Below are 24,651 nucleotides of genomic sequence, written 5' to 3' on the forward strand. Positions count from 1 at the left end.
CTGTCTTTGTCCACCTTGTCTATTCCACGCAGTATTTTATATGTCGTTATCATGTCTCCCCTGACCCTCCTGTCCTCCAGTGTGGTCAGGCCGATTTCCCTTAATCTTTCCTCATAGGACATTCCCCTTAGCTCTGGAACTAACCTTGTCGCAAACCTTTGTACTTTCTCTAGTTTCTTGACGTGCTTTATCAAGTGCGGGTTCCAAACAGGTGCTGCATACTCCAGTATGGGCCTGACATACACGGTGTACAGTGTCTTGAATGATTCCTTACTAAGGTATCGGAATGCTGTTCTCAGGTTTGCCAGGCGCCCATATGCTGCAGCAGTTATCTGATTGATGTGTGCTTCCGGAGACATGCTCGGTGTTATACTCACCCCAAGATCTTTCTCCTTGAGTGAGGTTTGCAGTCTTTGGCCACCTAGCCTATACTCTGTCTGTGGTCTTCTGTGCCCTTCCCCTATCTTCATGACTTTGCATTTGGCAGGATTAAATTCGAGAAGCCATTTGCTGGACCAGGTGTCCAGTCTGTCCAGGTCTCTTTGAAGTCCTGCCTGGTCCTCATCAGATTTAATTCTCATCATTAACTTCACATCATCTGCAAACAGGGACACTTCTGAGTCTAACCCTTCCATCATGTCGTTCACATATACCAAAAATAGCACTGGTCCTAGGACCGACCCCTGTGGGACCCCGCTCATCACAGGTGCCCACTGTGATACATCATTACGTACCATGACTCGTTGTTGCCTCCCTGTCAGGTATTCTCTGATCCATTGCAGTGCCCTTCCTGTTATATGCGCCTGATGCTCTAGCTTCTGCACTAATCTCTTGTGAGGAACTGTGTCAAAGGCCTTCTTGCAGTCCAAGAAGATGCAATCAACCCACCCCTCTCTCTCGTGTCTTACTTCTGTTATTTTATCATAAAACTCCAGAAGGTTTGTGACACAGGATTTGCCTTCCGTGAATCCGTGCTGGTTGGCATTTATACTCTTGTTCAGTTCCAGGTGCTCCACCACTCTCCTCCTGATAATCTTCTCCATAATTTTGCATACTATACACGTCAATGACACAGGTCTATAGTTTAGTGCCTCTTTTCTGTCTCCTTTTTTAAAAATGGGAACTACATTTGCCGTCTTCCATACCTCAGGTAGTTGCCCAGTTTCCAGGGACGTGTTGAAGATTGTGGTAAGTGGCATGCACAACATATCTGCTCCCTCTCTAAGGACCCACGGGGAGATGTTGTCCGGTCCCATTGCCTTTGAGGTATCGATGTCCCTTAGCAGTTTCTTCACCTCCTCCTCATCTGTATGTATGTCGTCCAACACTTGTTGGTGTATTCCTTGCTGGTGTCCCCATCTGGTCTGTCCCCCCAGAGTCCTTCCTGTCTCTACTGTAAATACTTCCTTAAATCTCGTGTTGAGCTCCTCACATACCTCTTGATCGTTTCTTGTGAGTTCTCCACCTTCTTTCCTCAGCCTTATCACCTGGTCCTTGACTGTTGTCTTCTGTGTGTGTGTGTGTACTCACCTAGTTGAGGTTGCAGGGGTCGAGTCCAAGCTCCTGTGTGTGTGTGTGTGTGTGTGTGTGTGTGTGTGTGTGTGTGTGTGTGTGTGTGTGTGTGTGTGTTTGTGTGTGTGTTTGTGTGTGCGCGTGTATGTGTATGAGTGTATATGAGTGTGTGTGTGTGTATATGAGTGTGTGTGTGTGTGTGTGTGTGTGTGTGTGTGTGTGTGTATGAGTGTGTGTGTGTGTGTGTGTGTGTGTGTGTATGAGTGTGTGCGTGTGTGTGTATGAGTTTGTGTATGTGTGTGTGTGTGTGTTTACCTGGAGTTTACCTGGAGAGAGTTTCGGGGGTCAACGCCCCCGCGGCCCGGTCTGTGACCAGGCCTCCTGGTGGATCAGCGCCTGATCAACCAGGCTGTTGCTGCTGGCTGCACGCAAACCAACGTACGAGCCACAGCCCGGCTGATCAGGAACTGACTTTAGGTGCTTGTCCAGTGCCAGCTTGAAGACTGCCAGGGGTCTGTTGGTAATCCCCCTTATGTGTGCTGGGAGGCAGTTGAACAGTCTCGGGCCCCTGACACTTATTGTATGGTCTCTTAACGTGCTAGTGACACCCCTGCTTTTCATTGGGGGGATGGTGCATCGTCTGCCAAGTCTTTTGCTTTCGTAGTGAGTGATTTTCGTGTGCAAGTTCGGTACTAGTCCCTCTAGGATTTTCCAGGTGTATATAATCACGTATCTCTCCCTCCTGCGTTCCAGGGAATACAGGTTTAGAAACCTCAAGCGCTCCCAGTAATTGAGGTGTTTTATCTCCGTTATGCGCGCCGTGAAAGTTCTCTGTACATTTTCTAGGTCGGCAATTTCACCTGCCTTGAAAGGTGCTGTTAGAGTGCAGCAATATTCCAGCCTAGATAGAACAAGTGACCTGAAGAGTGTCATCATGGGCTTGGCCTCCCTAGTTTTGAAGGTGTCTCAACAATCAATATTTGCACCAATAACTCACATCAGTTGTGACCGGGTGTGGAAGTGTGAATTGCTCATTAAGATAAGATAAGATAAGATTTCGTTCGGATTTTTAACCCCGGAGGGCTAGCCACCCAGGATAACCCAAGAAAGTCAGTGCGTCATCGAGGACTGTCTAACTTATTTCCATTGGGGTCCTTAATCTTGTCCCCCAGGATGCGACCCACACCAGTCGACTAACACCCAGGTACCTATTTGCTGCTAGGTGAACAGGACAACAGGTATAAGGAAACGTGTCGAAATGTTTCCACCCGCCGGGAATCGAACCCGGGCCCTCCGTGTGTGAAGCGGGAGCTTTAGCCACCAGGCCACCGGGCCACCCTAAGGCCACCGGGCCACCCTTACTCTATAATTTGTTCATGATTGTAGCCGTGTATAAACGTAAGTAACCATTCTTACAGTATTCATTACCTTTGTAACTTGTGAGTTCATTACCTTTGTAACTTGTGAGTTCATTACCTTGTACCTAGTTCAGCCATCAAAACTTTGGGGCCCAGTCCCTGGACCCATTACGTACCTCTGCAATCTGTAAATACCTTTGTAACTTGTCATGATTGTGACTAGACCTACCTGGAGTTCATTACCTTTGTAAATTGTGAGTTCATTACCTTTGTAAATTGTGAATTAATTACCTCTGTAACTTGCTCAGCTATCAAAACTTTGGAGTCCAGTCCCTGGACCAATTGTGTACCTCTGTAATCTTTTGACTACCGCCCACAGGATGGGTATGGGGTGCATAATAAACATATTAAACTAAAAACTAACTTGTCAGTGTTAAGCGTAAGTTTATTGGCTGTCATCCAAGTCGATATTTTGATCAGCTCCTCGTTAACAATGGTGTTGAGGGTGGCAAGATTAGGGTGAGAGATGACATAAGTCATGTCGTCAGCAAAGAGAATGGGTTTCAGGTGTTGGGATATGTTTGGAAGATCATTGATGTATATGAGGAAGAGCAGGGGACCAAGGACACTTCCCTGCGGAACTCCAGTATCAAGTGGCCGTGTTGTTGATGCTGTGTCTTTAATGGTGACATACTGATACCTATTAGTAAGGTAGGATTTGAAATAAGCAAGCGCATGGCCTCTTATACCGTAATGGCCAAGTTTGTGGAGTAGGATGTCGTGGTCTACTGTGTCAAAAGCTTTTCTTAGGTCAATAAAAATTCCTAGTGGATATTCCTTATTTTCCAATGCTGTGTAAAGCAGATCTAGCATTTTTATGATTGCATCATTAGTGCTTTTATTTTTCCTGAATCCAAATTGGCAGGGGTTGAGTATGTTTTGTGCCGTTATAAATGAATATAGTCTCCTGTGCACGAGTTTCTCAAAGATTTTGGATAGCAATGGTAAGTTTGATATTGACCTATAGTTGTTTAAGTCTGTAGGGTCACCACGTTTATGTATTGGTGTAACCCTTGCCATCTTGAGTAGTTTCGGGAAGGTGCTAGTTTCTAGTGACTTGTTAAAAAGTAATGAAATAGCATGCGAAAGGACATGGGCCGCTCTCTTGTACAGTAATGGTGGGGCATGAGACAGATTCCCTGAGTTATTTTTAAGTGACTTTATAATCTCGGTGACTTCCGTGGGCTCAGTTGGTGCAAGATAGAAGGAATTTGGGAAATTCCCATCTAGGTAGTCCCCGGCATGGGCATTGGTATGTGTGATTTTATTGGCGAGATTAGATCCTATGGTGAGCATAACAAGGGGCTTTCTATATAGTAGTATGTCATTGATGTCAGCTAGGACTGTATACCATGTACATGTACTTGTAGTAAAATAAAGGTATTATATTATTATTATTATGTTTCCACCTCCTCGCTGGGAGTCGAACCTGGACCCTCACCGTGTGGAGCGAGACCTATTGCCACCAGGCCTCAGGCACCGTATATAAATTTATTAAGGACCCCAATGGAAATAAGTCACTCTGTCTGACTTTTTTGGGTTATCCTAGGTTCTCTACACATATGCTGCTATGTATGATAATTCTATGTAACTGTATTGTGTATACCTGAATAAATTTACTTACTTACTTACTTACTTAAGGTTCAAACGACCCTCTGCGGCAGAGTCATATGGTAATCTGGTGAGGGCTCAAACGGCCCTCTGGAGCAACTTCATACGGCCCTCTGGAGCTGATACATACAGCCCTCTGGAACCGGTTCATATAGTCGTCTGGAGCCGGTACACATGGTCCTCTAGAACGGGTTCATACGACTCTCTGGAGTGGGTTAATATCGCCCTATGAAGCCAGTACATACGGTTCTCTGGAGCCGGTACATATAGTCCCCTAGAACGGGTTAATATGGTCCTCTAGAACGGGTTCATATGGCCCTCTGGAATGGGTTCATACGGCCCTCTGGAATGGGTTCATATGGCCCTCTGGAATGGGTTCATATGGCCCTCTGGAATGGGTTCATAAGGCCCTCTGGAATGGGTTCATACGGCCCTCTGGAATGGGTTCATATGGCCCTCTGGAATGGGTTCATACGGCCCTCTGGAATGGGTTCATACGGCCCTCTGGAATGGGTTCATATGTCCCTCTGGAATGGGTTCATACGGCCCTCTGGAATGAGTTCATATGGCCCTCTGGAATGGGTTCATACGGCCCTCTGGAATGGGTTCATATGGCCCTCTGGAATGGGTTCATATGACCCTCTGGAATGGGTTCATACGGCCCTCTGGAATGGGTTCATATGGCCCTCTGGAATGGGTTCATACGGCCCTCTGGAATGGGTTCATACGGCCCTCTGGAATGGGTTCATATGGCCCTCTGGAATGGGTTCATACGGCCCTCTGGAATGAGTTCATATGGCCCTCTGGAATGGGTTCATACGGCCCTCTGGAATGGGTTCATACGGCCCTCTGGAATGGGTTCATACGGCCCTCTGGAATGGGTTCATATGGCCCTCTGGAATGGGTTCATACAGCCCTCTGGAATGAGTTCATATGGCCCTCTGGAATGGGTTCATACGGCCCTCTGGAATGGGTTCATACGGCCCTCTGGAATGGGTTCATATGGCCCTCTGGAATGGGTTCATACGGCCCTCTGGAATGGGTTCATATGACCCTCTGGAATGGGTTCATACGGTCCTCGTCATCTCTTAAACCCAACAATAACATACAACTGTTGACTAAACAAGATAATATTTACCACACATCCCAAGAGTTATGACAGGTATTTATTTGTTGATAAGGATGTAGTGGAGTGACTTACCTGTGTATTAACTCAGGTGACAGGTGGGAAAGGTAACTTATCTGGCAGTAATAGGTAATTAAGTGAAGAAGCTCATGGCATCTCAGCAGTGCCAAGGTCACCAGTATAAAGCCTCGTTATATTGTGCCACCCACTACTGTTGGCACCCACACTGTGCCACCCACTACTGCTGCCACCCACACTGTGCCACCCACTACTGTTGCCACCCACACTAGTCAGTATAACAGGTGAGTATTACTACTTTTCTCTCATAATGCCACCCACACTGTGCCACCCACACTGTGCCACCCACACTGTACCACCCACACTGTGCCACCCACACTGTGCCACCCACACTGTGCCATCCACACTGTGCCACCCACACTGTGCCACCCACACTGTGCCACCCACACTGCCATCCACACTGTGCCACCCACACTGACATCCATACTGCCATCCACACTGTGCCACCCACACTGCCATCCACACTGTGCCACCCACACTGACATCCACACTGCCATCCACACTGTGCCACCCACACTGACATCCACACTGCCATCCACACTGTGCCACCCACACTGACATCCACACTGCCATTCACACTGTGCCACCCACATTGCCATCCACACTGTGCCACCCACACTGACATCCACACTGCCATCCACACTGTGCCACCCACACTGCCATCCACACTGTGCCATCCACACTGACATCCACACTGCCATCCACACTGTGCCACCCACACTGACATCCACACTGCCATTCACACTGTGCCACCCACATTGCCATCCACACTGTGCCACCCACACTGACATTCACACTGCCATCCACACTGTGCCACCCACATTGCCATCCACACTGTGCCACCCACATTGCCATCCACACTGTGCCACCCACACTGACATCCACACTGTGCCACCCACACTGCCATCCACACTGCCATCCACACTGTGCTACCCACACTGACATCCACACTGCCATTCACACTGTGCCACCCACATTGCCATCCACACTGTGCCACCCACACTGATATTCACACTGCCATCCACACTGTGCCACGCACACTGACATCCGCACTGCCTTCCACACTGTGCCACCCACACTGCCATCCACACTGCCATCCACACTGTGCCACCCACACTGACATCCACACTACCATCCACACTGCCATCCACACTGTGCTACCCACACTGACATCCACACTGCCATTCACACTGTGCCACCCACATTGCCATCCACACTGTGCCACCCACACTGACATTCACACTGCCATCCACACTGTGCCACCCACACTGACATCCACACTGCCATCCACACTGTGCCACCCACACTGACATCCACACTACCATCCACACTGCCATCCACACTGTGCTACCCACACTGACATCCACACTGCCATTCACACTGTGCCACCCACATTGCCATCCACACTGTGCCACCCACACTGACATTCACACTGCCTTCCACACTGTGCCACCCACACTGCCATCCACACTGCCATCCACACTGTGCCACCCACACTGACATCCACACTACCATCCGCACTGCCTTCCACACTGTGCCACCCACACTGCCACCCACATTGCCATCCACACTGTGCCACCCACACTACCATCCACACTGCCATCCACACTGTGCCATCCACACTGACATCCACACTGCCATCCACACTGTGCCACCCACACTGACATCCACACTGCCATTCACACTGTGCCACCCACATTGCCATCCACACTGTGCCACCCACACTGACATTCACACTGCCATCCACACTGTGCCACCCACATTGCCATCCACACTGTGCCACCCACATTGCCATCCACACTGTGCCACCCACACTGACATCCACACTGCCTTCCACACTGTGCCACCCACACTGCCATCCACACTGCCATCCACACTGTGCTACCCACACTGACATCCACACTGCCATTCACACTGTGCCACCCACATTGCCATCCACACTGTGCCACCCACACTGACATTCACACTGCCATCCACACTGTGCCACCCACACTGACATCCGCACTGCCTTCCACACTGTGCCACCCACACTGCCATCCACACTGCCATCCACACTGTGCCACCCACACTGACATCCACACTACCATCCACACTGCCATTCACACTGTGCCACCCACACTGCCATCCACACTGTGCCACCCACACTGGCATTCACACTGCCATCCACACTGTGCCACCCACACTGACATCCGCACTGCCTTCCACACTGTGCCACCCACACTGACATCCACACTGCCATCCACACTGTGCCACCCACACTGACATCCACACTGCCATCCACACTGTGCCACCCACACTGACATCCACACTGCCATCCACACTGTGCCACCCACACTGGCATCCACACTGTGCCACCCACACTGGCATCCACACTGTGCCACCCACACTGGCATCCAATGGGACCAAGTAAACCATGTCCTAAATGAAACAAGCTGGGAAGATATCCTAAACAACACGGACCCGAACATCTGCCTTGAGAAAATGAATTCTGTGGTTCTTGACATCTGCTCAAGACACATTCCATTTAGAAAAAGAAAGAGAAGGTGTAAACTAGAAAGAGAGAAATGTTTCCTATACAGACGTTACTCCAGGTAAACTCCAGACGAAGGCGAAGAGTCACAGAGCTGCTGAGTGGGGTCAATATATCTGAAATACGAAGGGAAGCACTAGTCAGTGAAATTGTAAATATTGAACTTAAGCTGAAGGAATCTTATAGGAGACAAGAATCACAGGAAGAACTAAAAGTCATAAAGGAAATTGAAAAAACCCAAAATACTTCTTCTCTTATGCCAAATCTAAGGGAAAAAAACATCCAGTATTGGGCCCCTGAATAGGCGGGATGCTACATACACAGATGACAGCCAGGAAAATAGTGAGATACTAAAGTCCCAATGTGATTCAGTGTTCAGCGAGCCACTGCCCAGACTAAGGGTCGACAATCCAAATGAATTCTTTATGAACAAAACCCAAAATTTGGTCATCCCAAAACTCTTGGATATTATTATAACTCCACAAGACTTTGAAGAGGTAATTAATGACATGCCCATGCACTCTGCCCCAGACCCAGACTCATGAAACTCCGTGTTCATCAAGAATTTCAAGAAGTCCCTATCACGTGCCTTCAGCATTTTATGGAGAGGGAGAATGGACACAGGGGTCATCTCACACACACTAAAAACAACAGACATAGCCCCACTCCACAAAGGGGGCAGTAAAGCAATTGCAAAGAACTACAGACCGATAGTACTAACATCCCATATCATAAAAATCTTTGATAGGGTTCTAAGAAGCAAGATCACCAACCGCCTAGATACCCATCAGTTACACAACCCAGGACAACAAGGGTTTAGAGCAGGTCGCTCCTGCCTGTCCCAGCTACTGGACCACTATGACAAGGTCCTGGATGCTGTAGAGGATAAACAAAATACAGATGTAGTATACACAGACTTTGCAAAAGCTTTCAGCAAGTGTGACCATGGTGTAATAGCACACAAAATGCATGATATAGGAATAACAGGAAAAGTTGGTAGATGGGTCTACAACTTTCTGACAAATAGAACACAAAGAGTAATAGTAAATAGAGTAAAGTCCCAGGCAGCAGTGGTAAAAGCTCTGTTCCACAAGGCACAGTACTCGCTCCCATTCTATTCCTCATCCTCATTTCCGACATAGACAGAGATGTAAGCCATAGCTCTGTGTCTTCCTTTGCGGATGACACCAGGATCATCATGGCAGTGACCTCCATCGAAGACACTGCGAGACTCCAAGTGGACATCAACCAAATCTTTGAATGAGCCAATCAAAACAATATGAAGTTCAACAAGGAAAAATTTCAACTACTCATATATGGAAAACTTGAAGAAATTAAAAATGTGTCCGGGTATACCACAGATTCTAACCATACAATACATCGGAAAAGTAATGTGAAGGACCTGGGAGTGATAATGTCAGAAAATCTCGCCTTCAAAGACCACAACAATGTATCTACCTCATCCGCTAGGAAAATGATAGGATGGATAATGAGAACCTTCAAAACTAGGGATGCCAAGCCCATGATAATTCTCTTCAAATCGCTTGTGCTCTCTAGGCTGGAATACTGCTGTACACTAACGACCCCCTTCAGGGCTGGCGACATTGCAGACCTGGAGAGAGTACAAAGAACTTTCGTTGCACACATAAGTGCGATAAGGCACCTAAACTACTGGGAACAGTTGAAGGTCCTTGATCTGTATTCCCTCGAACGCAGGTGAGAGAGATACATGATAATATACGCTTGGAAGGTCATGGAGTGATTGGTACCAAACCTGCACATAAAAATCACTCCATATTAAAGCAAAAGACTAGGCAGGAGATGCAACATTCCCCCGATGAAAAGCAGGGGCGCCACGAGTACACTGAGAGACAATACAATAAGTGTCCGGGGCCGAAGACTGTTCAGTTGCCTCCCAGCATACATAAGAGGGATTACCAATAGACCCCAGCCTGTCTTCAAGAAGGCACTGGACAGGCACCTAGTCAGTACCTGACCAACCCGGCTGTGGTTCGTACATCAGCTTGCGTGCCGCCAGCAGTAACAGCCTGATTGAGTCAGACCCTGATCCACCATGAGGCCTGGTCTAAGACCGGGCTGCGGGGGCATTGACCCCCAAAACCCTCTCCAGGTAAACTCCAGGATCTACACTGCCATCCACACAGTGCAACCCACACTGGCATCCACACTACCATCCACACTCTGCCACCCACAGTGGCATCCACACTGCCATCCACACTGTGCCACCCACACTGTGCCACCCACACTGTGCCACCCACACTGTACCACCCACACTGTGCCACCCACACTGTGCCACCCACACCATGCCACCCACACTATGCCACCCACACTGTGCCACCCACACTATGCCACCCACACAGTGCCACCCACACTGTGCCACCCACACTACCACCCACACTGTGCAACCCACACCATGCCACCCACAGTGCCACCCACACTGTACCACCCACACCGTGCCACCCACACTGTGCCACCCACACTGTACCACCCACACTGTGCCACCCACTCTGTACCACCCACACTGTGCCACCCACACTGTAGCCATCACAAAAGGTGTACACAAGAGAAATATTTTTTTAACATTATTCACCTTCATGCCTATGACCCCAGTGAAATGCTCTTGATCCAGAGCATTGGAGTTACCCCCTCTTTCCATGAATCAAACCTGATTACCTTCCCATCCCAGGTGCTTTATAAACCAACAAAGTTAGTGCTTTATAACTGCATAAGAAGTCCTGCTTAATAGTCTGTCTAATTTTTAAGTAGTCTTTAAGCATTAGGATTAGTTTGTACAGAATGCATTACATTTTAGTGGCTTTCTTTTGGGCCTAAAAATGTTTTGTTTCATGTGAACTTAATTATCTTTGTACAGCATAAAAGAAATAAAAATTTGAATTTGAATTTTGACATATTTAGTGCTTTCTCATGATTACATTACTGATTACCCCACATTCTACAGGTGCTGTATTCTACAGGTGCTGTATGAGCCCCACTGGCTTTATTGCTTCTTTATAAATATAATACTGTATTAATTATTGTGTTGCATTCTTCAAGAGTTGTATGACTTATGCAGGTTTAGTGTTTCATTCTGAGGATAATTTTCATATGAAAGGATCCATGGGCAATGTAAGACACATATATATTTCCTTACACCTGTCCCTGTTACCTAACAGTAAATAGGTACCATGTTGTACTTATGTATTAGACCCCAATGGAAATAAGACAGATGCATCTCAGCCACAGTTGTGTCTTTGTACTTGCAAAGTTCTTGATGGTAGAGAAACATGTGCTTGCCATTGTATTAGTATTATTATAATCATGGGGGAGCGCTAAACCCATAGGATTATACAGCATTGTATTAGTAGTATCATTTGGTTTGCATCACCATCATTTATCAATATAAAATTCAAAGAAATCAAGTTTGTCTGAGTCATCTTTCAGGGTACAATTCAGCAGGCTTCCACTGTACTTGTCAATCCCAGACACAGTCTGGCAGTGGCTGCTGGATATTTGTGACTGATTCATGTGGTGGTGGTGCCAGTGGTGCCAGTTGTGTGCATGTGGTTGATACAGTCGTGGGTGGTTGGGGGTTGAGACATGGCTCCCTTTTTTTTCCCCAGGCTGGCACTGTTCCATGTGCATCTTTGTCTCTCCAGCTGGTGTCCTATACATGTCTGGCATTGCCTATCGTCCATTATTTGTGTCACTCACTCACTAGTATTGGGTCCTGTAATGTCATATTTCTTGGAATAGCCTTAGGGACACTTAACACATTGGTTCTTTGAGTTGAGATACTAATATGTTATGGAAGATCTATTGTACCTCAAAACTATCATAACTACAACCCTGGTTTTGCGGCAGTTTGTTTCGAAATGCCAAAACACACCTAGGCTGCGGCTTGAAATATCCAGATGCATAGGCGCCCAACAGCAGAGCCTATCTTTCTTTGGCTTACGCCCAGGTAAAGTGGCAGGACAGGGCAGGACAAGCCAGAGGAGGCAGGACAGGGTAGAAGAGGTAAGGTAGGCCAGGGAAGGGTTTGTAGACCACATCTGGCAGGGTGGGGCAGGGCAGTGCAGGCCAGGGAAGGACAGGCCATTCCAGGCCAGGCCAGCCCAGTCCAGGCAGGAGAACTGAGACACTTATGCAACATATGGGAATTTTTATTGAAGAAATATTTTGTCACACAGTGGCTTCATCAGTCCAATACAAAGCAGGATTCCCATATGTTGCACAAGTGTCTCAGTTCTTCAACTTGTCGGTTTTCAAAACCATACATCACATCTGTCAGACACAGCAACATCATGGGATTTTGATACAAAGAATTCTTCAACACTTGTCCAACCTTTGGACAACGACCTACTTACACTAGTGGATGGTTCCACTGTGATTCTGTCTCCTCCTGCTTCAACTCACCTGACTGCAGTATATAAGCCACCTCTCTGGCCCTATGCTGTACTTCCTACCAGAGTGATGGACTGAATATATCGATTCCAGGTTGAGGGACTGATTACCTCAAACTCCTCCCCTCCTTATACCTTCCTTCTTTGTATTGGACTGATAAAGCCACTGTGTGGCAAAACGATTCTTCAGTAAAGATTCCCATATGTTGCATAAGAGTCTCACTTCTTCAACTTGTCAGTTTTCAAAACCATTCATCACCTGTCCAGGCAGATTACAGCAGATAGGGCAAGCCAGGGGAGATATGGCAAGGAAGAGCAGGCAGGGCAAGCTACTGTAAGCAGGCTGGGCAAGCTAGGGTAAGAAGGCTGGGACATGTAGAGCAGGCATAGCAGGTAGGGCAGGACAGGGATGGACAACCAGGCAGGCAGGACAGGGATGGACAACCAGGCAGGCAGGACAGGGATGGACAACCAGGCAGGCAAGTCAGGGATGGACAACCAGGCCGGCAGGGCAGGGCAAGCCTGGTATGCAGGGCAAGGCAGGTGAGGGCTGGGCAAGGTAGGACCATGCAAGGCACATAGGGCAGGACAGGCATTGCAGAGCAGGCAGAGATTGGTAAAAGAAATGTAGACATGATATTTACATTCTTTTTGTGGCAATCTCCAACTGCCTCCTGGTACACATACAGTCTCCCTCCCTTCCTCTGTTTTCCTTCCTTCCTTTTATCTTTTCTCATTCTTGTCCACCACCTTGCTCTCTCCCAGTTACCTCCAACACATCATCCACCATCACCATTTAAAGGCTAACAGTAACAGCCTGGTTGATCAGGCCCTGATCCACCACAAGGCCTGGTTACAGACTGGCCTAGGCTGCGGGGGTGTTGACCCCTGAAACCGTCTCCAGGTATACTCCAGGTAAGACCCTTGCATCACCCTGTCTTGCCTGTGGGTTGAGGCCCACCCATGCATGTCAGTTGTATGCATATTAGATCTCAAATTTTTCAGTGTAACTCAAAACTAAACTATTTTACTAAGATAGCTCAAGATACCACCATGCTCAATATTGCTGTTAATTATTTAACTGATATTAACCCTTTCAGGGTCCGTGCCATAGATCTACGGCTTTACGTTGAGGGTCCAAACCGTAGGTCTACGCCATGAGCTCAGCTCACTCTGAAAAGCTGTGACTGGTAAATTTGGGCCTAGATATGAGAGAATACATCTATGTGGTATGTGTGCACCACATAAAACAAATCCTGCAGCACACAGTGCATAATGAGAGAAAAAGAACTGAGACCGTAATTTTCGATTAAAACAGCAACTTTGCAGTGTTTTTTCGTATGTTTTTTATAGTTGTATTTTCGATTTCTCGATCTCATTTGATAGAATGAAAGATGTATAACAGAAATAGAGATGATTTTGATTGGTTTTAGTACTGAAAATGGCTTGAAACTGAGCTCAAAGTAGTGGAAATGTTTAATTTTTGCCGATGTGCAAGAGTAAACAAATGACCTCACACTTCTAATATATGCCAGCTGGTGGGTCTAATATACGTTCACATATGTGCTGATATTATTTACACAATTATTACAATATTACATTACAGTAAATCTTCTATTTTTTGGTTTGAATAAAAATTCATTATATGAATTAAAAATCAAAATGGAATTCACTTGTAAAGCCTGAAAACATAACTAATGAACAGAGGAAATGTTAGTTTAGTGCCAGGAATGCCTGCATTGTTTATTCTGGACCCTATTTTGAAATTGGAATATTTTGAACTTTGCACTAAATTGGCCAAATTACCAATTTCCAATCACTTTATTTTGTAGTTGAAACAGTTGAGTTGGCGATTTCTTGTGCTCAATCGATAGAATAGAAGTAATACTAGTGAAATAGCTAATAATTTGGTTGACTGGAATAATGTAATTGGCCTAAAATGGGAGTCAAAGTCGGCAAAATCGCCAATGCGTAAATATTGCTGACACATCAAAATTTACGAGAGCATAATTTCGTCAATTTTCCGTCAAATTTCGTACTTTTTGTTTTATTACCTTCAGAAAAAGATTCTCTACCATTTCATAAGAAAAATAGCAAAATTATTTTTTGAAAATTCTTGGACACTGGTGTGCACTTGAAATTTGGCCTCTGGGCCCTGAAAGGGGTTAATATTTTCAATATAAAATTTAAAAAAAAAATATTTATCACATGAACTAGTCGAGGTGACATCAAACTACTTCATTAAGTAGTCATGAACAAACCTTGCAGTTTATAAAATGAAGCCATATGTACTATATGGATTATTTTTACTATTACTATTATTATTAATATTATATTCCCTTTGAGTACTAAACCCTTATGGTTCATAAATTACTTGTCTAATGAGATTTAACCATTGCACTGTCTCCTGTGTAGATCTATGTCATTGATGCTAATGTTGCTCACATAGATCTATGTTTTAAGCAGTGCTCCTTCAAATATACTGTGAGCTGTAAATTTTGTCCCAGACATGGGAAAATGGGTCTGTACAGTGAGTGTGCACAGTATGGGTATGGGTTAGTCGGAGCTAGGAACAGTGTGTTCGGGTAGTTGCCAGTGAGGTAGTCATTTGGTGGGGTATCTGAGCTTGGGATATTATTGGCAAGGTTTTGACCTATAGTGGAGAAGAAATCATTGAGTCTGTTTGCTGTTTCTGTTGGTGGGAGTTGGGGTTCATCTGATTTTGCTAATTTTATTTCGCTATGTCGTGATATCTTTTTTGTTCCCAGAATTTCTGATAGGGTCTTCCAGGTCTTTTTTATATCACCTCGTAAGTTGGATAATCTGTTCTCATAATACAATTTTTTTGCCCTTCTTATCAGGCTGGTTAGGATTGTTATAGAGGTATCAGCGTGCCTCGTTGTGCTCCCGGTTTTTCTCGTGTTTCACGGTCGCTCTTACGTGCTAGAACTTTAATTTGTGTCATCAATCCTATACGATACATCCCTCTAGCGCCTGGAACCAATCTTGGGCGGAAAACATTATATACTGAGTCAAAAAAGGAGAATTAGTGTGCACTGCGTAGCAGAGTTTACTGCCAGAGGGGAATCATAGGCCTATGTCCCGTGTGGAAAAAAATAATAATAATTGAACTTTTCATGTCAGAGGAAAGAAAGTCTCCCTGATATCATTGAGTATACATAGTGTATAGTGTATACTACAGTGGCTCCCTAGTATATTGTTGATAAAGGCTAAAGTGTCATTTGAAAACAGGTGAATTTGTAAATGAAGGGATAAGCCTATAGAGGAAGGTGCCAGAAGTCGCCAGAAACTTACCACAGGTCAGCTGTTTTTAATAATCTTCCTGGCCTGCTAGTGTACTCGCATATAATCTAGTGATACCAGTGAATAGCAGAATACAGTGTTGTAGTAGCAACTAACCAGTATTATAATGGTACTTAGTGGAGTGGAGTGACTTTCATTAGTTTCTTTTCTTGAAATACGAGACGTTACTGTGAATTTCATATAACCTGTAGTTACCAGCGGTCGCATTATACACAACGAGAAGCAATTATTACTACAGAAAAAGCGTCCTTCCTCCTAAATTTGCACCAGTCAACTATAGTGATAATATAGCATTTATTGCGGTGGAGCCGAAAAAAAAAAAAAAAAAAAATAGAAAAGCCAGATACAGCGATTGATAAACAAGGAGGCGACCGTTCGTCATTGTAGGAGCTGCCAGATATCACCGGCTCTTCAACACGCAAGTTATACTTTTGTATCAGTCAAATCACATATTACTCGGGTAGAAAATTTCCAGTAGATCCTTCATGTGTTAGCTCAAATCACCGACCAGTATGTTTTAAATAAGTGACCCACTGATCAGAGCAGATCGACTGGTCCAAACCCTTGACTGGTCCGAACCCTTGACTGGTCCGAACCCTTGACTGGTCCGAACCCTTGACTGGTCCGAACCCGGGACTGGTTTCAAACAGTTTCGTTGGACAATAAAGCAGACTGTAAACGGATGGGGTTGTAGGCGCCTTATAAACACAAACATTATAAATCAGGAACGTGACGGTAAGCTGTCCAATATACAAAAAGAGTTAGAAACAGAAATACAAATAGCTAGAGCTTCATTTAAGGTTATTAATATAATATTCAAGAGGTTGCTAGTAGAATTGCAGTAAATCAACCATTCAAATCATTATGAAGCTGTGTGTAGTCTGTGGTCAGTCAAACGGGCCTCCACATGGATAAACTGTCATTTTTGTGGAAATTGGTGTCACGCCCCTTGTGCAGATATCCCAGAACTAGCTACAAGCAGTATTAAAACAGAGAAGTGTTTCTGGGTATGCCCAAATGAGGAAAATCTGTGGACTAAAATCACAAGGGTATTAAAAGAGGACAACATCAAAGCTGCTTTCATAGAAAACCTGGAAGCTTTCTACAACAGATGGGAACATAAAAAGTCTGGGCTGAATGGTACTGCCCTTGATACTGGCCATGTAGCCACAAACTGTAAGGCTGGAGGTGATGTCCTGGGAGACAGTAATAGTAAAGCTGGAGGTGCTGTCCTGGGAGACAGTAATGGTGAAGCTGGAGGTGCTGTCCTGGGAGACAGTAATGGTGAAGCTGGAGGTGCTGTCCTGGGAGACAGTAATGGTGAAGCTGGAGGTGCTGTCCTGGGAGACAGAAATGGTGAAGCGGGAGATACTGTCCTGGGAGACAGTAATGATGAAGCTGGAGATTTTGTCCAGGTAGTCGGGAATTATACGCAGGAAGGAATACATATAAATGACCACATAGGGGATAGGAGCCATAGTAGGGAAACAAGTGTAGTCAAAGATAAGATAAAACCAATATTGCAAACTAGAAATACCGCAGGAAATAGCAAACAAGAGGACTCCAATAGCAATAGTGAGGATAAATTACCAAAAACAACTGGTGGGAGCTCCATTGTTGGTGCTAGGGATGATAGAAGTAAGACAGGGAAACATGCACCAACAGGGAATACAGTCACAGAAACCCAAGGCAAGCGGAAACCAAGCCTGTGCACATACTATGCACTTGGTATCTGCTGGCATGGGAAATCTGGAAAAACAGATGGGACGTGCAACTATGACCACCCTAGAAAATGCCATGCCCATATGACAACAGGAAAATGCAAACTCCCTTCCTGTAAGCTTTTTCACCCTGAAATGTGTACCTCTTCAGTACAGGAAAGACTGTGCTATAACTTAAATTGCCAGGCATACCATCTAAAGGGGACAAAAAGATACAAAACATCCAGGCCATGGGAAAACCTGGGTAGCCACAGCCACTCAAGAGGGAGAGGTTTTTTAGTGCCAGGAAGGAAAAAAAACTGGCAGGAAATGGCAGAAATCGTACACCAAATCCAGTCATTCCTGGAGTGGAACCACAGTCGATGGCCTCCACTCCAAACCAACAGATACAGATACTAATGCCGGAAAAAAAATCCCCCCCCAGTACCAACAATACCACCAGTCCGATAACATTCTTCTTTGCAAATATACAGGGTCTAAAGCCAGCAACAAACAACAAAATACCTTTCATCCGTGGACTGCTTGCAGAGGCAAAGGCAATGTTCGCGGCTTTCACTGAGACCCACATAAAGGATCACTTGGACAATGAAATATGGATCCCAGGTTACAACCTATACAGATGTGACAGAGTTAACAGGCAAAAGGGGGGGGTTGGCCTGTACATTGCAGAGTCACTTGTTTGCACAGAACTGCTTAATGCCTCAAATGACGTAGTGGAAGTTTTAGCAGTAAAGGTCGAGAACCAAAACCTAGTCATTGTGGTAGTCTACAAGCCTCCGGATGCAATATCCCAGCAATTCCAGGAACAGCTGTTAAAAATTGACCACTGTCTGGAAAATCTTCCAGCTCCTGCACCCAACATCTTGCTCCTGGGGGATTTCAACTTAAGGCACCTAAAATGGAGGAATATAGCAAATAATATTGTTGCAGTAATAACACCAGGAGGCAGCTCTGATGAAAACTCACACTCACACGAGCTTTTAAATCTCTGCACAAAATTCAATTTAAACCAGCAAATAATAGAGCCTACTAGACTGGAGAATACACTAGACCTCATATTCACTAAAAATGATGATCTGATAAGAAATGTCACCATATCAAAAACAATATACTCAGATCACAACATAATTGAGGTTCAGACATGTATGCGAGGAGCCCCAGACCGACAAAATGAGACTAGTCACGAGGGAGCATTCACCAAATTCAACTTCAATAACAAAAACATAAAGTGGGACCAAGTAAACCAAGTCCTAACCGATATAAGCTGGGAAGATATACTAAGCAACACAGACCCAAACTTATGCCTAGAACAGATTAACTCGGTGGCACTCGATGTATGCACAAGGCTTATTCCTCTAAGAAAAAGGAGGAGTAGATGTAAAATAGAAAGAGACAGGCGCTCCCTTTACAGGCGACGGAAAAGAATAAGAGAGCGGCTAAAAGAGGTCAATATATCTGAAATGCGCAGGGAGACACTGGTCAGAGAAATAGCAAGCATCGAACTTAAGCTAAAAGAATCCTTTAGGAGTCAGGAATCGAGGGAAGAACTAAAAGCTATAAATGAAATCGAAAGAAACCCAAAGTATTTCTTCTCCTATGCCAAATCAAAATCGAGAACAACGCCCAGTATTGGGCCCCTACTTAAACAAGATGGGTCCTACACAGATGACAGCAAGGAAATGAGTGAGCTACTCAAGTCCCAATATGACTCAGTTTTTAGCAAGCCGCTAACCAGACTGAGAGTCAAAGATCAAAATGAATTTTTTATGAGAGAGCCACAAAATTTGATTAACACAAGCCTATCCGATGTTATCCTGACGCCAAATGACTTCGAACAGGCGATAAATGACATGCCCATGCACTCTGCCCCAGGGCCAGACTCATGGAACTCTGTGTTCATCAAGAACTGCAAGAAGCCCCTATCACGAGCCTTTTCCATCCTATGGAGAGGGAGCATGGACACGGAGGTCGTCCCTCAGTTACTAAAAACAACAGACATAGCCCCACTCCACAAAGGGGGCAGTAAAGCAACAGCAAAGAACTACAGACCAATAGCACTAACATCCCATATCATAAAAATCTTTGAAAGGGTCCTAAGAAGCAAGATCACCACCCATCTAGAAACCCATCAGTTACACAACCCAGGGCAACATGGGTTTAGAACAGGTCGCTCCTGTCTGTCTCAGCTACTGGATCACTACGACAAGGTCCTAAATGCACTAGAAGACAAAAAGAATGCAGATGTAATATATACAGACTTTGCAAAAGCCTTCGACAAGTGTGACCATGGCGTAATAGCGCACAAAATGCGCGCTAAAGGAATAACAGGAAAAGTCGGTCGATGGATCTATAATTTCCTCACTAACAGAACACAGAGAGTAGTCGTCAACAGAGTAAAGTCCGAGGCAGCTACGGTGAAAAGCTCTGTTCCACAAGGCACAGTACTAGCTCCCATCTTGTTCCTCATCCTCATATCCGACATAGACAAGGATGTCAGCCACAGCACCGTGTCTTCCTTTGCAGATGACACCCGAATCTGCATGACAGTGTCTTCCATTGCAGACACTGCAAGGCTCCAGGCGGACATCAACCAAATCTTTCAGTGGGCTGCAGAAAACAATATGAAGTTCAACGATGAGAAATTTCAATTACTCAGATATGGTAAACATGAGGAAATTAAATCTTCATCAGAGTACAAAACAAATTCTGGCCACGAAATAGAGCGAAACACCAACGTCAAAGACCTGGGAGTGATTATGTCGGAGGATCTCACCTTCAAGGACCATAACATTGTATCAATCGCATCTGCTAGAAAAATGACAGGATGGATAATGAGAACCTTCAAAACTAGGGAGGCCAAGCCCATGATGACACTCTTCAGGTCACTTGTTCTATCTAGGCTGGAATATTGCTGCACTCTAACAGCACCTTTCAAAGCAGGTGAAATTGCCGACCTAGAAAATGTACAGAGAACTTTCACGGCGCGCATAACGGAGATAAAACACCTCAATTACTGGGAGCGCTTGAGGTTTCTAAACCTGTATTCCCTGGAACGCAGGAGGGAGAGATACATGATTATATACACCTGGAAAATCCTAGAGGGACTAGTACCGAACTTGCACACGAAAATCACTCACTACGAAAGCAAAAGACTTGGCAGACGATGCACCATCCCCCCAATGAAAAGCAGGGGTGTCACTAGCACGTTAAGAGACCATACAATAAGTGTCAGGGGCCCGAGACTGTTCAACTGCCTCCCAGCACACATAAGGGGGATTACCAACAGACCCCTGGCAGTCTTCAAGCTGGCACTGGACAAGCACCTAAAGTCAGTTCCTGATCAGCCGGGCTGTGGCTCGTACGTTGGTTTGCGTGCAGCCAGCAGCAACAGCCTGGTTGATCAGGCGCTGATCCACCAGGAGGCCTGGTCACAGACCGGGCCGCGGGGGCGTTGACCCCCGAAACTCTCTCCAGGTAAACTCCAGTGTAAAAAATCCTGTCCCATGCAGTTCATGATGGTAAAAGCAAACCTTGTGTTTGGTTTAAAACAGCAACTTTCATGCATTTTCTGGGGTGGGTTTAATGGTTTTATTAGCTGAGTCTTGGTATCAATTGATAGAATGAAAGGCATAGTAATATTCATGATTATTATTATAATAAAAAAAGAAGCGCTAAGCCACAAGGACTATACAGCGCTGCAGGGCAGGAAGGAAGCGAGGGCATCAGGTGGCAAAAGGGAGATGGATGAGTAATAGGTTACGGATAACAGCGGGGTAGTGGATGGTGAAAGGGTAAAGGGCAGCAAGAGACTGAACTAGAAAGGGCTGAGGGGAGTGCGAAAAGTATCATCAGAGTTTGTGGAGTAAATCAGTCGTTGTCAAGAAGTCAATGAGAGAGTCAGGATTAAAGGAGGGTCCATCAGCAAGAAGGGAAGGTAAAGAGAGAGTAGTAGAACGAAGACGACGTTGGAGGTAAATTCTGCGTGCTCGTTGATAGAGAGGGCAGTCTAACAGAATGTGGCTAATCGATACTGGAACTTGACACTGCTCACAGAGAGGAACAGGGTGCCTCTCCATGAGATACCCATGAGTAAGACGAGTGTGGCCAATGCGAAGGCGGGAGAGAGTGGTCTCTCAACCTCGGCACTGATGACAAGAAGACGGCCAGTAACCTATGCTCGGTTTAATAGAATGAAGTTTGTTACTGAGCAGAGTTGACCAACGTTGTTGCCAACGGGTGCGAAGGTGGGTAGCTATTGCAGCAAAATAGTCCAGAAATGGAACACCTCGATAGGAAATTGGTAGGTCATGCACTGCTGACCGCGCAGCAGTGTCTGCCTGTTCATTGCCCTGTATGTCGACATGACCAGGGACCCAACAAAAAACAATATCTTTATGTTTGGTAGAGATACGGCATAGCCAAAGTTGGATATGGAGAACTAGGGGATGAGATGTATCTAATTTTTGTATAGCCTGTAGAGCACTAAGGGAGTCTGAGACTACTACAAATGATGACACAGGCATAGATGCGATACAAATAAGTGCTGCAAGAATGGCATACAGTTCAGCAGTAAAAATGCTAGCTGAAGATAGTAAATGCCCCCGCACGACGCTGTCCGGAAACACTGCTGCGAATCCGACGCCGTCTGAAGACTTAGAGCCATCTGTGTACACAGTGGTGGCATGAGAATGGGAGTGGAAGTGATCAAGAAAAGGGAGCGGGAAGCCACCGTAGGCAGTTGAGCTTTCGAGCAAGGGAGTGAGAAAGAACAGACCCGAACAGCTGGAACTTCCCAGGGGGGTAGGGAAAAGTGAGATGCTACATGAACATATAAAGGTGGGAACTGAAGGGAAGACAAGAGTGAATGTAGGCGAAGAGAAAAGGGACGGAGCAAACAGGGGCGGTGAACGAATAAAGAATGTCTACTAATATCGGTGACCATTCTATAAATGGAAGGATTGTGTAGATTGTGAGAGCGTACATAGTAGCGAAGGCAATGGGCATCACGGCGATCAGACAAGGATGGAACATTTGCTTCTGTATAGAGGCTCTCAACAGGGGAAGAGCGAAAAGCACCAAGGCACAAACGTAAGCCTTGGTGATGGATAGAGTTAAGGCTAGAGAGAGTAGCAGGAGAGGCCGCGGAATAAATCTGGTCACCATAATCAAGTTTCGATAAAACGAGGGCTGAATGTAGGAGAAGCAGAGTTCGACGATCAGCTCCCCATGAAAGATGAGCAAGGGTTTTAAGAAGGTTTAGCCGGCTGTGACAAGTTGCCTTCAGAGAGGTAATGTGAGGTTTCCAGGATAACCGACGGTCAAAGAGAAGGCCTAGAAACCTGACTGTATCACGTTCGGGGATACGGGAGCCATAGAGATACAAAGGATGATCGGAGATAACAGAGCGTCTAGTGAAAGTAATTTGGTGAGTTTTGGTACTTGAAAATTTAAACCCATGCGTGGTGGCCCAAGTGGAAACACGGTCGACCGCATGCTGGAGAGAAACTGCAATAAGGTGACAGTCAGCGCCTGCACAAGCAGTAGCGAAGTCATCAACATAGAGTGATGACCAAATATTTGGTGGAAGAACAGAGGCCAAATCATTTATAGCAAGGAGAAACAGTGTTGTGCTTAGAACACATCCCTGAGGGACACCTTCAGCTTGGACGAAGTCCGGGGAAAGAACATTATTGACTCGAACACGGAAATGTCTGTCAGTTAAAAAGTTCTTAACCCTTTCAGGGTCCAAGGCCAAAATCTGAAGTCACGCACCAGTGTCCAAGAAATTTTGAAAAAAAAAAAAATTATTTTTTCTTACAGAATTAAAGAGCATATTTTTGTGAAGGTAATAAGACAAAAAAAAAAAATCTGATCAGTACTTACCGAGATACAGTGCCAAGAAGTTTGTCAAAAATGATGTGGTGGCGGCAACATCGACGAATTCCACATAAGCGCATTACATTATTTTGTGGTTTTAGTTGTTTTTTCTTTTCTTTTCCAATTTTTTTCTATTCCTACTAACATTTGGGGCCTGAGAGACCAATACTGTATATAATGTATATATATAAACTCACTGTATTGAACACAATAACCGAACTAAAGTTATTATCATATTATTGTTTACCACTGTTGTTTATTACAATAAACATGCACAAATATTGTATAATACTAATGTTCTATCATATATTTACATATTTACAATCACTGGACATGGTTTTAGAACTGCTGGAGCTTGTGGAACTCCTTGAAACAAGGCACCATGCACAGAGGCACCTTACATTCCTCACACATAAACCGAGTGTCTTTGCGTCTTTGTTGCCGTCGTTTTGTTTGTGCACAGACAATGCATCTCTTCTGAGCAAATTTCTTTTGAGTTGAAGGAAGCTGTATTATGAAATGATCACCTTCTCTTCTCAAACGCTTGGGTATATTGTGATGAATTCGAGGACCATGTTGTATTGCAGGTGTTGTTACCTGGTACTTCATTATGAGTTGTCTGACAACAGACAAACAAAATTCACCATACGGTGGTCTGTTACCAGTCTTTATTTGGTACATATTATATGCATTCAGCATTGAAATGTCCATGAGATGGAAGAAAAGTTTCATGTACCACTTGTAACTCTTACGAACACAGTCAACAAAACCAATCTGCATGTCACACTTGTCAACCAAGCGCATGTTTTGTGTATAATCAATCACTGTCACTGGTTTTCGAATACGTTCATTAGTCACTCGATCAACTTTGCCACTGTCTTGCATTTCATTACGGTGAATGGTTGTCAACAATGTGACATCTCGTTTGTCATGCCACCGTAATGCCATGATGTCATTGGCAGTAAACACCTGCACGTCATCACCACGAACACCTGCGTTGAGCCTGGGCATATGTTTACGATTAGAACGC

General features: G+C 45.3%; 2 protein-coding genes across 5 annotated transcripts in view; both read left to right on the forward strand.

The window, feature by feature from the left end:
- The first annotated feature begins 5,713 nt into the window (after nt 1-5,713).
- LOC128701821 (phytanoyl-CoA dioxygenase, peroxisomal) overlaps nt 5,714-24,651 on the forward strand; it is a 193,197-nt gene continuing 174,259 nt past the window's right edge. For 2 of the 4 annotated variants that reach the window (XM_070099843.1, XM_070099846.1), the window contains exon 1: nt 5,714-5,969. The gene's annotated coding sequence lies outside the window, so the exon portion shown is untranslated. The remainder of the gene's footprint in view (nt 5,970-24,651) is intronic. The other 2 variants (XM_070099841.1, XM_053795733.2) reach the window with 2 other exon arrangements.
- The window catches only part of LOC138854784 (uncharacterized), a 338,965-nt gene continuing 334,486 nt past the window's right edge, over nt 20,173-24,651 (forward strand). The window contains exon 1 of the mRNA XM_070099840.1: nt 20,173-21,230. Coding sequence (XP_069955941.1) covers nt 20,285-21,199 — 915 coding nt within the window. The 5' untranslated portion in view covers nt 20,173-20,284 and the 3' untranslated portion in view covers nt 21,200-21,230. The remainder of the gene's footprint in view (nt 21,231-24,651) is intronic.

Source organism: Cherax quadricarinatus, chromosome 69, assembly GCF_038502225.1.
Source record: "Cherax quadricarinatus isolate ZL_2023a chromosome 69, ASM3850222v1, whole genome shotgun sequence".
Classification (NCBI taxonomy): Eukaryota; Metazoa; Arthropoda; class Malacostraca; order Decapoda; family Parastacidae; genus Cherax; species Cherax quadricarinatus.